A 14,989-nucleotide genomic window follows, 5' to 3' on the forward strand; every position below is an offset into this window, starting at 1 on the left:
TTCTTGTAATAAAGTACATAGATTCTAATACCTTGATTTTTGGGGGGCAGGGGGAGGGCAGGGCTACTGGACTTAAACTCAGAGCTTGGGCACTGTCCCTTAGCTTTTTCACTTAAGGCTGGCACTCTGCCACTTGAGCCATATCCCTAGCATTTTGCTGATTAATTGGACATAAGTCTCATGGACTTTTCTGCCCTGGCTGCTTTCAACCTCAATCCTCAGATCTCTGCTTCCTAGGTAGGTAGGATTGTAAACATGAGCCACTAGCCCCCAGTGATTTTTAAATTTTATAACAACTGTTTTAACCCTTGAAAGCTTTGCTTTTCAGGGCTGAAGTTGCCAGAAGCCATAGGCAAGCCAGGCACGGAGAAGGTTACCAGCAGAGGGAATATCACTTGCAGCTGATCAGATATCTGGGTAATTGTTGAATGTGTTTTAGCCAGGAAGGTAAAGCATCTCTTTGTCAAGTCTCGTGTGTGTGACAGAAGCCAGTCATAACTGGATTGGAAGTACAGGAACCTGCGTGCTGATCCCCGCCTGGAGGCATCATGCACTTCAGTTTACCGGGTCAGCCTAAATAGTATTTGGATAAGCCACAAGAAAATAAATGAACAAAACCATACATTTTTGACAGCTCTGATACATCACACTCCATTTCATTCACACACTCGAAAGTATTCCTTTGTAGTAATTTCAAAGCTGTGCAACTATTTGCAAAATCCATTTTACATTTTCATCTCTGCCAAAGGAAAACTCACCCCACTAGCTGTCACTATTACCCCAAAGCCCACTTTAGACAATTGCTAATCTGCTATCATTTCCTGTAAATTTGCTTTATTTATTTATTTATTTTTTTGCCAGTCCTGGGGCTTGAACTCAGGGCCTGGGCACTATTGCTGAGCTTGTTTTGCTCAAGGCTAGCACTCTACCACTTGAGCCCCAGCGCCTCTTCCGACTTTTTTTTTGTGTGTATATACTACTGTGGAATTGAACTCAAGTCTTCATGCATGCTAGGCAAACACTCTACCACTAAGCTATATTTCCAGCCCCAAATTTGCTTTATTCTGAATATGCATGTGTTTAAACAGATTTTATACATGGTATTGAGTTCTGAGTTTGGCATTTCTGGTGTTACATGGACTATCTCTAATGCCCAGGAGAACCATTTACTTTTTCTCCTCAGTTTCTTGCCATGGAAGTATAATGACACTGACCTTCTTGATTTTAGGCTTAATGTTCATCATGTATTCTGGAAATTTCAAATACTTAGCATAAAATGAGTAGAATATTATAGAAAATGCCTTTTTTTTGGGTTTTTTTTTGCTGGTTTCAGGGCTTGAACCCTGGACCTGGACACTGTCCCTGAGCTTCTTTTGCTCAAGGCTAGTGCTCTACTACTTGAGCCATAGTGCCACTTCCAGGTTTTTCTAAGTAGTTTATTGGAAATAAGGGTCTCACAGACTTTCCTGTTCAGTCTGGCTTCAAACTTCAGTCCTCAGATCTCAGCCTCCTGAGTAGCTAGAATTACAGGCGTAAGCCACCTGTGACTGGCTTGCCAATGACAGCTCAAAACAGATCCTTCAAGCTGGGCACCAGTGGTTCACGCCTGTAATCCTAGCTACTCAAGAAGCTGAGATTTGAAGATCGCAGTTCAAAGCCAGCCCAGGCAGGAAGATCGGTGAGATGGTTATCTTCAAATAAAACACCAGAAAACCGGAAGTGACACGGTGGCTCAAGTGGTAGAGCTCTAGCCTTGAGCTAAAAAGCTGAGGGATAGCACCCAGGCTGAGAGTTCAGGCCCAATGACCAACGACAATAACAACAGCAACAACAACAAAAGATCTTTCATGTGGCTTCTCAAACTATTATGTTGTAATTTTATATAGTGTTTCATGTCATAAAAATTCATTTATTGAATAAAGATAATATTCTGTTAAGTTACCAAGTTCATAATTGAAGCACACATTACTCTTTATTTTTTTGGTAGGGGGCCAGTTCTGGGGCTTGAATTCTGGGCCTGGATGCTGTCCCTGAGCATCTTTTGTTCAAGACTAGTACTCTACCACTTGAGTCACAGCACCACACCTGGCTTTTACTGTGATTAATTGGAGATAAAAGTCTCATGAGACTTTCATGCCTGGTCTGGTTTCCAACTGCAATCCTCAGACCTCAGCTTCCTGAGTAACTAGGATTACAGGTGTGAGCCGTCTGCTCCCAGCTACACATTACTCATTTTTAAACAGAGTTTAAATATCTACCCTGTGCACACTTTCATAGGAACTCCAGTTGTGTACCAGTAACAGTGTCTCTTCAACCTTCTGCTCCCCTTTGTTCCTGTAATTACTGCTAGCATCTAAGAGCAGTGAAATCTGGCAGTAAAAACCAGTGTAGGGGCAAGGGATGAATTTGAAAGTAGGTCTCTCTGTGTAGCCCAGACCAGCCTGGAACTTAATGGATCCCAGTTTGTTCTAGAACTCATAATCCTCCTGTCTTAGTCTCCTGAGTACTGGAATTACAGGCAGGAGCCACCAGACCACTCTTTAATGTTTTGTTTGGAAGAGGAGAGGTCTTGGTTTCATTTGTTTCATTTTTGCTGGGTGTTGAGCTTAAGGCCTCACTAAGCAAGCCTAGGCAAGCACTCTATTACTAAGCTACATCTCCAGAAGCTGGGAAGTACAAGAATGAGAGAGGGGGAAGGGAGAGGGAGGGAGGGAATGAGAGATGTGTTCTTTAAAGGCTAAAGAACTTGCCGCTGTCCTCCACAAAATTTCTGACTGTGTCCTTATATATCCAGTGGAAATCTGGAGTTTACCCCAGGGGGGGGTGATTTGTGTAGACTCCCAACAGTAGGGAAGTAGTTGGATAGGCCCTTGAAAGGGAGGATAGGAAGGAAACCACTGGAGCCCACTGCCACCTTATCCCTTGCTGTATTCAGATGAGTTAGCCAGTGTACTGGCTAGGCCTTTAGCCACAGGTGGCCAGCACTGAAGTCTGACTTGCCATTTCTCACTTCCCACCTGTGAAACGGGTAGTAATAGCAATCAGTTCTGTGAGTTGTGGCAGGGATTAAATGAGGAAGTCTCTGCAGAGAATATGCTACATGGTATAAAGCAAGCACTTCATTAGCATTATCTCAGTGTTCCTGATGTCCAGGAAATGAGTGGCCACAGTACTATAGGAACATGTGCTCATTTCATGCACTTGGAGCTCAACAATTCAAAGCTGAGCTCATCACTTATTCATAAAGCCAGTATTTCTGACTTTCATGAGTGATGCCACGGAACACCTGGCACTGGAACCAAAACCCTGCCTTGGCTTCACAGCCCATTCCTACTCCCCTCCTGCACATGCCCTTACAGACCAAGACTGTTTCATTGAGCATTTTGAGATGTCTGCACCCTGGGCTGGGATGTGGCTCAGTGATTGAGTGCTTGCTTAGTATGCAGAAAGCCCTGTATTTAAACACGCACACACGCACACACGCACACATTCCCCAGTCCCTCACCCTCCCATTCTCACTACGTTTGCCCATCCCACTTAGACCTTTGTATCTCTGTTCTATCATACAGTCAGTTCCTAATCCTGCTGATACCAATTGGATCAGACATAGGTCCCTTTCCTTGAAGCTGTCACATGAACCTTTCTGAAATGTAAAACTGATAGTAACTCTCACCTTAGAATGTTTCCTCCTTCTCCCTAGGATAAAGTCCAAATATGGGGACATAGCAATGGAGTCTCCAGAATCAGCCCTGACTCCCAGCGAGCTCACACCCTCTCTCCCTCATACCCAAGCCCTGGCTGCCTGTGTGGCAGCCCCTGGGATCTGGCAGCAAGGCTCCATGTCTGTGTCTCCCCAGGCCCAGCATCTGGGGATAGTCAGCACCTATGTCCAGCCAGGCCCTTGCCTGCTTGTCACATTTCTGGCTAGACCCTCAGGTAGAATGAGACATTCTTGCAGTCTCTCACCACAAGTAGCCACATTCCTTTGGCACCTACAGTACTTTTTGGTGCCTATTGACATGACCTATTTTCCTGTCTCTAAAACCCATACTTTAGCCAGGCACCAGTGGTTCACACCTATAATTCTACATAGTCAGGAAGCTGAGATTGAGGATCATGTTTCGAAGCCAGAAAAGTACATGAGACGCTTATCTCCAATAAACTATGCAAATATATATATATGCACACACACACACACACACACACACACACACACACACACACACACACACACACACACACACATATCAAAAGAAGTGGATCTGTGGTTCAAGTGTTAGAGCACTAGCCTTTAGCAAGAGAAGCTCAGGGACAGTGCCCAGGCCCTGAGTTCAAGCCCCGGTACCAGCAAAAAAAATAACAACCAAAAAACCCATGCTTCTAAGTTCTCATCCCTGGCCAGTGCTGCTGTCCCCAAGACATGCTGGTAAGCAAGTAAATGCACCACCTGGACAAGTATTGTAAAGGACTGCAAGAGCAGTATTTTCTCATTTTATCCTCCAACAACATGTGATAGAGGTGCTATATTTTTACCTTCTGAGGCCAACAGAAGTAACGTGGCCAGAATCACAGCTGAAAAAGATAGTGGTTAGAATTTGAACTCACCTCTTTTATTTACCTCAAATCAACTATGCTGACATGCCCCCATCAGATATGTCTAGCTCTTTACCAGGCTGTTTCTAGACTTTTGTGGGAAGCTCACAGGAGAGGAATTCCCAAGAGTATAAAGGAAGAGAGATTCTTGCTAGAGAACTTACTATGACAATAGACCTTCGTAAATGTATTCAAGGTTAAGATGAAACAATAAGGCCACTAAAGATGATTTGTAATTTTACCTCGCCCATGAGTTCACATTTCTGGAAAAGCCAGCATTACAGTTCTGTGGTCCACATTAAATTCTCTTCCCAATTCTTCCTTTCAGGCACTGTTCTAGCATTGTGAAATCTCAGTTACAAGGGCATTGTTTCATGATTTATTATACAAGTCAAACCTGCCTTCCCATTGCTTCACTTAATTCTAACCATTGTAAAAAGTTAGAGCCAGCCTGGTATAAAGGCAGCTGTGGGTGTGAATATGGTCAGAGTTTAGCTTGAAAACCCTGGGTCTCAGAGAAAACAAGTCATTAACTGGAATTTCAGGGTTTATTTTTTCCTCTCTAATGAGCCAGGAAACTATTCCAAATACGTCTGCGATTCATTTATCACTCCCCACTTTAGCAGTCTTCCAAGTATTCGCAAGAGTACAGGCTTGCATGTGAGCTGAAGGACTTTTGAAATAAAATCCATGTACCTACAATTGTCATCACCCGCCATCACTGTACTTTCATTTTAGATGAGTTGCTGAAATTACTGGCATCTTCTTTTTAACTGAATGAAGTATAGCATTTAATACAACACAGTAGACTCCTTTTATCCACTGGGATACATTCCAAGATCCCCATACATGCTTGAAACCACAGACTTTCCAAGTATTATTTATTCTGTTTTTTGTATATATACATATGAGAGTTTAACTCTTCATACATAAAAGACTAGTAATAGAACAATTGTAACACTACTAGTAATACAATTTCCACTCTTGTTTTTTGAGGCCCTTAAGTAAAATAAGAATTACTTGGGTTATACCGTGGGGAAGGGACATACAAAGCAACAAAAAAAAATCACATGGTACTTTATAAATACATTAGAAACAATAGCAAGAAAAAAAAAACCACTTGTGTCCTTATCTTGGGATTCATTTCACTTAACATCATCTTATCTGACTTTTTCTGCTTGTCTCAGATATATACTAGTTAATGCAAATAAGGGAAACCATGGGACCTATGTTTCTTTGGGCCTGGCTTACTTCACTTAATATAATTTTTTCCAACAGGTTGACCCATTGCAACAATGAGATGTACAAGACACTATGTCGAAAAAGGGGGCGGGGGGAGATGTAGTTGTGGAGGTGGGAGGGAAGGGATGGTAGGGGAAAAACAAAGGAGGAGGCAACAATGCTTGATAAGAAATGTACTCATTACCTTGCTCATGTGATTGTAACCCCTCTGTACAGTATTTTCACAATAAAAAACTTACTAAAAAAAAAAAAAAGAATTACTTGCCAGGTGCTGGTGGCTCACACGTGTCAGCTACTCAGGAAGCTGAGATCTGAGGATCATGGTTCAAAGCCAGACTAAGCAGGAGAGTCTATGAAATTATTATCTCTAGTTAACCACCTAAAAACCAGAAATGGAGCTATGGCTCAAAAGTGGTAGAGCCTTGAGCAAAAAAGAAAAAAAAACTAATCTCAGGGACAGTGCCTAGGCCCTGAGTTTTAAGCCCCATGACTGACCAATATATATATTTAAACACAAGCACAATTGATGTGGTAGATGCGTAACTAGTGGGTTTGTCCAGCATAAATTCACTGGACAAAAGCAAGAAGGAAGAAGGCAGTGCAAGATTCTTTTATGCTATTCAGAACAGCTGTAATTCTAATGAATTGTTTGTTTGTGACTACTGTTGTGAGAAACAAAACCAAGAACCACTTTATCAACAGACAGCCCTAAGGGATATGTTCTGAAAAGTTTGTAGCATGTACTTACACAAACTAAAATAGCTACAACATCATTGGGCAATATAACTTAAAAGTCTATCGTGATATATATAGTCTGTTGTTGATCAAAACATCATTATATAGCACATGCTTGTATTTTAAAGACGTGTATTTGGGGTCAGATATGATTTGGGGGGGTTGTTTTTGTTTTGTGCCAGTGGTCCTAGAGCTTCAACTTTGCGCCTGAGCACTGTCCCTGAGCTTTTATGCTCAAGGCGATTGCTCTACCACTTGAGTCACAGTGCCACTTCCAGTTTTTTTGGTGATTAATTGGAGATTAGAATCTCACAGGCTTTCTTGCTGGGGGATAGCTTCACACTGCAATCCTCAGATCTCAGTCTTGTGTGTAGCTAGGCGTGCAGGTGTGAGCTACCAGCACCCAGCCAGATACGTTTTTAAAACACCCTCCTCCAAAGTGCTTTTATTAAGCAATGTGAACATCATAAGATTTCTTAAGACTAAAAACATTCTCTATTACTACTTTTGCTCTGGATTTAATTTCACCTTCTGATTCTAATTTAATAAATGAAAATAGTAAATAGAAATAGCACTTGACCACACTTATGTTGTGTTGGGTACCATATTGGGCAATTAATGTACACCATTTTATTTCAGTAGCCTTTAAGGAAGTTACTGTGATTTCTATCTAAGCAAGAGGAAGCTGAGACTCTGAGGGCCAAGACACTTTGCAGGAACCAAGCCTCAGAACTGTCCATCCCCCAACCAGTCCCTTCCCTCCAAGACACTTCCCTACAAATCCAGAACTGATTTGTTTTATAGAAGGAAATTGTACTGATTTCTCTCTGACGTGCCTTCTGAAACCCTGATTTCCAATTCTGTACTTTTCTCAAGCATGGCCCAGCTTGGGTTTAGCCACTGTAAAAGCCCCAGCAGTGAACTGAAGGATCCCCGTGAGACCATGGAATGACATTCTCTGCCCAAAGGTCATTGTTCCCAACCAAGAGCTGAATCAGATTCCAGCTTAAGCAAGGACAAATAGGCAGAAGGAAAGTAAGGCATTTACCCAGAAACCTAGAATCAGAAAGTAATGAGGAAAATAGACCCCCCCCAAAAAAAAAGCCAGTGCATGTCTTTGGCAGGGCAGAATGCAGAGAAATTTTGCTTCTCTTGGAGCAGAAGAGAAATTTGGAATATTTCAGGGAAGAAATGGCATTTGAGCAGTCTTACCCTTGCAGAATGGGCAAAAGTTCATTTCAAAGAAACTATGAACAAAAGCTTAGCAGAAGCAGGAAAGGTAAGCTGTTGGCAGGAACTGGGCATCAATGATGCATGTTACCAACATGGTATCTGCTCTACAGACAACCCTGAGGCTCAGGCGCCTGGTAGCAAAGACAGCAAACCCCACAACCAAATACTGTTATAAGGATCTACTACTGGTCAAGCAGCCTTTCAAATTTCTTCTTTTTGAATAGTATTCTATAGGTACATAGAAGTAGTCATGCTACATAATTTTTATTTTAAGATCCTGTATGGTTTTGCTCTTGCAGAAGGAAACGCCGCTGGCCAACGCCGCATTCTGGGCAGCAAGGAGGGGAAACCTGGCCCTGCTGAAGCTGCTGCTCAACAGTGGTCGGGTGGATGTGGACTGCAGAGACAGTGTACGGAGGGAAGGGCCATGGTATCTGCATGCCCAGCGGACCCCCTCTTTGCACCCCACAGGCATGAAGCACCTCACAATGCACTTTCCTTTCTATGTTTATTTACTTGGTCATATTATGCTTTTCAAAAAAAATAGGAAGGGAAAGTCAGAAAGGAAATTGTTATATGCATACAACAGAAGATGGCCATCAGAGACACTTCACTAGAAAACAGAATTGGCAAGTTGCATAAAGATATGGCAGTTTAGTAAACACTTCACTAAAAAAGAATGAAAGAAAGAAAGGAAGGAAGGAAGGAATAGGAAGGAAGGAAGGAAGGAAGGATGGATGGAAGGAAGGAAAGGAAGGAAGGAAGAAAGAGGAAGGAAGGAAGGAAGGAAGGAAGGAAGGAAGGAAGGAAGGAAGGAAGGAAGGAATGGAAGGAAGGAAGGAAGGAAGGAAAGAAAGAAAGAAAGAAAAAGAAAGAAAGATGAAATGCAGATAATTTAATGCACATGTGGGCTGCTGTGGAGGTGGGTGTTCTGTTTTGTTTTGTTTTGTTTTTGCTACGTGGAAGAGAAAAGTGAGAAACAGAAGGCTTCACCAGCCTCCTTTTTTGAAATCCTTTCATTTCCTTTTTCAGATCAAAAGACATTGATTGACTAGCAAATGAAAGAGGGAAATAAAAATAGCTCCTACTGCCCCTGGTGGGTAGCTCTTGGAGAACCCTGTCCCTCCCCAGCTAGAGGCCATCTTTTATGCTCAGCTGGACTTTTCTTCATCTCTGGATGAAGAAAAGGAGGACCACAGATGAGGAGATGATTTTAGGATTGGAATCAAAGTGTTTTCAAAGGTATCTTTATTGTTTTCCCAGGAACTGGGTGTACCACTTCCTGCTTCTATTGCATAAATTTGTAAATGAATTATGTTCCAAGCCCAGAAGGAAAATGGTAGTTGGTTCCATTTTTGTCTCCTGGGATATCAGGGCAAGAAAGCTTTAGTTTGCACCCCAAGACCCGCTCTGCAGCCTTCTGCCACTGACTCTGTTTCTCAAAGGCTGAACCCAGGGAACAATCCCATCAGCCTCCCTTCCCAGTGGCCTTCAGATGGGTGTTTGCCAATGAAATCATCAGCAAGAGTCAGAGGGTGGGAGGTGAGGATGCTGGGGAACCCAGTGCCTTCTCTGTCCTGTCTGGCAATGGTGCTTCCGGTCTGCATCCCAGGAGCCAATAGCTTTCCTTCATGCCTTCAGACCTGATTGATCATGGAGCCCCACTCACCCTAAACTGTTCTTGTGTATCTCCCCTGCCCCCATAGTGTTAGCTCTCATACATGCTAAGCAGTTACTGTAGACTACCACTAAGCTACATCCCAACCCTGTACTGTTGTTTTTAGTTTCTAACACCTAGGGCACAGATTAATAAATAGTCTTTTTATTAAATCTCCTTCCAGTTATCTAATCTGAAGATGCCATCTGTTCTTGATCCGAACCCAGACTGATAGAGAGTTCCAGCCATCTGTGAACTGGTGGCCTGGTCTTACTTAGCCTCCCTGGGCCAGTTTCTACCACCCCCCACCACCCCCCACCACCCCCCACCCCTGCCCACGGTCTGGCACTGTGGAGTAAGGCCATTAGCATTGTGGCCTCACCACTTACACAACCACTTTTCCTCTTTTTCTTCAAGTTATTCCTGTTTAGACACCCTGGTGACTTCTCAAGGTCCGCCTGCTGTACATACTCTCATTCTCTCCAGCTCCCTGAGTCACCCATCCTACCTCCGCCCTTCCCACAGCGCGCACACTCAGACAGCTCTGTTTGTTGAATGATCAAGAGCTATTTTAGCCAAATACTGTGTTTTCATGAATAGATTCCTACATAGATTACTCCCCCTCATTTAATTTTTTTTTAATCTCATTATCAGGAGACTTCTGGAGAGATGGCTCCTTAACTCAAGGAGTAAGTCTGAATGTCAGTTGTTTCAGACATCTTGAAACTTGGAAAAGGCCTCTTAGGCTGGTGACTGAGGGCTGGGGAGATGTGTGGAAACAGTGTAGGCTTTTGTTCCTCTTGGAATGTCACTGGCTGGGCTTCTGCCCCCTCCGCATGCCCCTTGAGCATGGAATCTGGGATCCAGATGGTGTCTTCTGGTGATGACTGATCTCTAGGCTAGTACTGCCAAGGCCCTGTGGGGCCAACCTCTAGCCCATGTAAGAATCCTCTGAGAGCCATTAGAACACAAGGAGAGGCTCTGGGGCTTTCTTGGGATTTTTGTGTGTGTGTGTGATTACTTCTTTTTTATTTTATTGCTTAATTATCTTTAAGTAGTTTTTACAAAGGGATTTCAATTCAACATGCCAGTTTATGAGCACCGTGCATTTTGGTCAACTTCACCCCTTCTATCACTCTCCCCCATTCCCCTCCCAAACCTCACCCCATATCTTGGGATTTTGGGAGGGGGTTAACTCAAAAGGTGACCATATTCAAATATTTCTAACGAACACCATTGTAAAAGACAAATATTTTAGAATGGAGGATATCAGCAGTGGCAGTGTACTTGCCTAGCATATATAAGGCCCTAGCTTGAATCCCTGGCACCAGAGAGGGAAGGGATAAGAAAGAAGGAGGAAGAAAAGGGGAAGGAGCCATAGAAGGAAGAGGAAGGAGAAAGAAGAGGAAAGAAGAGAAGATAAAGGAAAATAAAACTAGGAAAAGAAAAGGAGAGAAGAGTAGAATAAATATTTTTATCTCTGAGCCACCCACTGTTAACCAAAAACTTTGATTTGCTAACAGTTTGATCCATAGATTAATGCCATAGTCATATGATGTTTACTTATTTATTTTGCTTTGCAACCCACATTTACTACAAGATTGTACAATGGAAAGATTCTTTTAATCTTTTTAGATGAATTAATGTCTATATTTCACATTGCTTTTGTTCTGAACTTTGCTATATTTGCATACTTTTGTTTATGCTCAATTCAAAGCCAGCAAATGCCAGACACTGGTGGCTCATACCTGTAAACTTAGCTACTCAGGAGGCTGAGATCTGAGGATCATGGTTTGAAGCTAGCCCACTCTAGAAAGTTCATAAGACTCTTATCTCTAATTTATCATCAAAAAAGCTGTAGCTCAAAGGGTAGACTGCTAGTCTTGAGCAAAAAGCCCAGGGACAGAGCACAGACCCTGAGTTCAAGCCTCAGTACTGGCATACACACATAGACAGACAGACAGACAGACAGACAGACAGACACACACACACACACACACATACACACACACACACACACACACACACACACACAGTAAGATACTTTTATTTTTTATTTTTTAGTGATACTGGTGTTTGAACTCAGGGCTTTCTATTTGTTAGTAGGTGCTCTACTACTTGAGTCATTCTACCAGCCCTTTATGTGTTGATTATTATTTTTTAGGTAGTCTGTCTTTATAACAAGCCTACTTGGACTTCAGTCCTCCTATTTGTGCTTCCCTGAAGAGCTAGTATGGCAAGTGCACACAATCTCAAAAAGCTTTCCTCATTGCTGGGATGACAGACATCTGGCCATTGGTCAAAGAGTCTCTTGGACTTTTTTTTTAACCCAAGCTGGCCTTGAACTATGGTCTTCCATCTCCACCTCCCAAGTAGCTAGGATTACAGGCTTGAGGCACCACACTTAGCTAAAAGATTCATTTTACCATCAGTGAATGAGACCAGTGTAATCCATGACAATGTATTCTTGTTAGCTTTAAGCCAAATGTCTCAGTCCACTGGGTGTCATAACAAAGTACTTTAAACTGGTAGCTCATAAACACCAGAAATGTATTGCTCAGAGTTGTAGGGCCTCAAAAATTGAGGGCACTCACAAATTTGGTGTCTAGTAAAAGCTCACTAAACCTACTCCTGAGGGCAGTTCATTCACTGCTTTAATCACTTCCCCCCAAAGCCCTGATGTTACTCTAGTAACATCAAGCCTGCTACTCTGATCTGGAGAAAACAAAAGCATGAGTTCAACTGAATAATGGAGTGCACAGTATTTAAAGAGTAAAAAGGTTTCCCACAGGGCTATTATGGTGCCAGGAGCTTTTCCTTGACTCAGCTGTACTTGGCATGTGCACAAACAAGACTCCTAAAACAAGCGTAGCCATTCACAGAAGCTTAACAGCTTCTACCCCTTGTGACCTAACATTTGCTGAGCCATCATAACACGGTTTTGATTTCTACCACTGAATTAATGTCCAGCAGTTACTGAGGTGACCCCATTGCCTCAGTTACCTTGTTCACTAACTTTATTTAATTCAACAGATGCTTTTTTTTTTTTTTTTGTCGGTCATGGGCCTTGAACTCAGGAGCTTTGTGTGCTGTCCCTGAGCTCCTTTGCTTAAGGCTAGAGCTCTACCACTTTGAGCCCCAGGGCCTCTTCCAGTTTTTGAGTGGTTAATTGGAGATAAGAGTCTCAGGGGGACTTTTCTTCCTGGGCTGGCTTGAAGTCAAGATCCTCAGATCTCAGCCTCCTTTTTACAGATGAAGAGGATAAAACTTTGAATGGCTTTTGTAATATAACCACGATTATTCTGTAGGTGGCCACACAAATGGGCTGTCTTCTCCAGATCCTGCAGATGAAATGCCATGAAGCCTAAAGTGTACTTGGTCACTGTGTACCTAGTGAGCACCTCCTGGGCACTGTCCTTTTGCTGTCCACAAGGCAGGTTACTAAATATGCAAAGCTGGTAGTTAATAATAAGTTCCAAGTCCTTCCAAACAATTGTGAATTAAACTATGAAAATTAACTTACTCCCCACAGCCCCTGACTCTCAATAGTTCTATTTATCGCAGCAGTTTTGGTACTATTTGAATCATTTTGAAGTTAAAAATTAGAAAAACATTTTAAAAGACTTCCAAATACAGAGAAAACAGCCAATAGCATTTCACTTTTTTTTTTTTTTTGCATTAAGAACAGTGTTTTCACTAAGGAATCATTGAATAAGAGCCATAAAATGAAAACCTGTCATTATTACTCTAAGTACAATAATTGTAGTTCACTTGGACTGTTATTTTGAAAGTAATGGAAGTGGATTCATAAATTTAAAATTCCAACCTTGGCAGTGTATTGCTTTGCTTTTTCCAAGCTAGTGTGCATTATGGGATTATGTATGAGGCCCTTTTATCATGGCAGGGAATTTATACTCAGGTGCTAGGTGGGGCTAGCACCTCAGCAGTCTTTTCTCTAGCATCCCTCTCTCTGATAGAACAGGGACCTAACCATTCATCTGTCTCTCCTGCAGCACGGCACTACACTCCTCATGGTCGCCTCTTACGCTGGCCACATTGACTGTGTGAGAGAACTGGTCCTGCAAGGAGCAGACATCAACCTCCAGAGAGAGGTAGGTCAGGTTGTACATTTCAACCAAGATAATCAGACTAAGAGATCTGAAGTGTTTCTAATAGTGAGTTGGTAGAGTCATCATTGATTTTCTCCTATACTGAAACTCATTGGAGAGTTTATTGCACCTATAAAATAACATCCAAGAATGGACCATTGTCACATACATGTGAAATAATTGTATTTGTCCATTTTGTGCTGCAATTACAGACTGCCTGTTCCCAGGTACCTTACAACAAAATGTTTAAAGTGCTCACAGTTGGTAGGCTGAAAGTTCAAGGCCAGATGGCTCCCCCTGTTTGGCCTCTGGTGAAGACCCCATTGGCTACATTCCAACATGAAAGAGAAGGCAAAGGGACCCAGAGATGCATGAAAAAGAGACAAATATATGACGTGGCCTCACTTGCTAAACACCAATGCTTGTGAGAAACAGCTCACACCATGAAACTAGCATTAATTTTTATGCAAGGCAGTATGTGCCAATGACATAATTGCCCCACATTTTAAAAGGCCCAACATTTCCACATCTTCACACTGAGAACCAGGCTTCCAGCATAGAAGCTTTTGGGAGACACACCCAAACCATATCCAATCCATAGCAGTGTGCACACCTCTTGCCACATTCCTTACAGACTCAGACATCTTGTCTCAAGCATAATTTAGTTCTTCCTCTTTCCCTTGAGATGAGACGCAACAAAATTTATAGGATTTTCATAGAACCCTGTTTTTAGTCACCAGTGTACATGTGATGAAGCTCAGTTGCTAGGCATCTCAGTCATCCTAACCAAGTACTTTTCTGCATGGCCTAAAGATCTCCCTAAAAATCCATGTGAGCAAGTATTAGCTTTAAAATATAAACCTGTACTCATACTTCATACTTCATTCAAGGACAATCATAGGAGTTTAGTCTTAAAGCCAGGTTTATAGGCAACAGTGATGGATCACGCTTATATCCTAGCTAATTAGGAGACCGAGATACAAAGATCGAGGTTCAAAGCTAATCTGGGAAGACAAACTTGAGAGATTCTTATCTCTAATTAAGCAGCAAAATTCCTGCAGTAGAGGTATGGCTCAAGGGGTAGAGCACTAGGCTTGAGCAATAAAGCTACAGCTAAAGCAAGAGCTTGAGGCTCTGAGTTCAAGCCCCAACACACACGCACACACACACACACACACGCGCGCACACACACACACACACACACACACACACACACAATTATATTTATACAATGGAAGTCCAAACTCTAGAAGTTCCACATTTCATGTCTGTCTACTCACCACTATGTGCCAAATAAAGAGATATAGTGAAGGGCAAAGAAAGGAGGTTTGTTAGGTTATAGTCACAGAAAAGAAAAGACACTTGTCTTTTGTTAAATAGGGAAAATTAGGGGCAGGAGATGAGAAAGGTATGCATAGCT

General features: G+C 42.3%; 1 protein-coding gene across 2 annotated transcripts in view; it reads left to right on the plus strand.

The window, feature by feature from the left end:
* Ankrd29 (ankyrin repeat domain 29) overlaps positions 1 to 14,989 on the plus strand; it is a 57,216-nt gene that overhangs the window by 5,539 nt on the left and 36,688 nt on the right. For both annotated transcript variants that reach the window (XM_070029436.1, XM_070029437.1), the window contains exons 2-3: positions 8,103 to 8,213; positions 13,474 to 13,572. In XM_070029436.1, the coding sequence (XP_069885537.1) occupies positions 8,103 to 8,213; positions 13,474 to 13,572 (210 nt within the window). The remainder of the gene's footprint in view (positions 1 to 8,102; positions 8,214 to 13,473; positions 13,573 to 14,989) is intronic.

The sequence above is a fragment of the Dipodomys merriami genome, unplaced genomic scaffold (genome assembly GCF_024711535.1).
Source record: "Dipodomys merriami isolate MVZ:Mamm:240054 unplaced genomic scaffold, mDipMer1.0.p SCAF_2, whole genome shotgun sequence".
NCBI classification, from domain to species: domain Eukaryota; kingdom Metazoa; phylum Chordata; class Mammalia; order Rodentia; family Heteromyidae; genus Dipodomys; species Dipodomys merriami.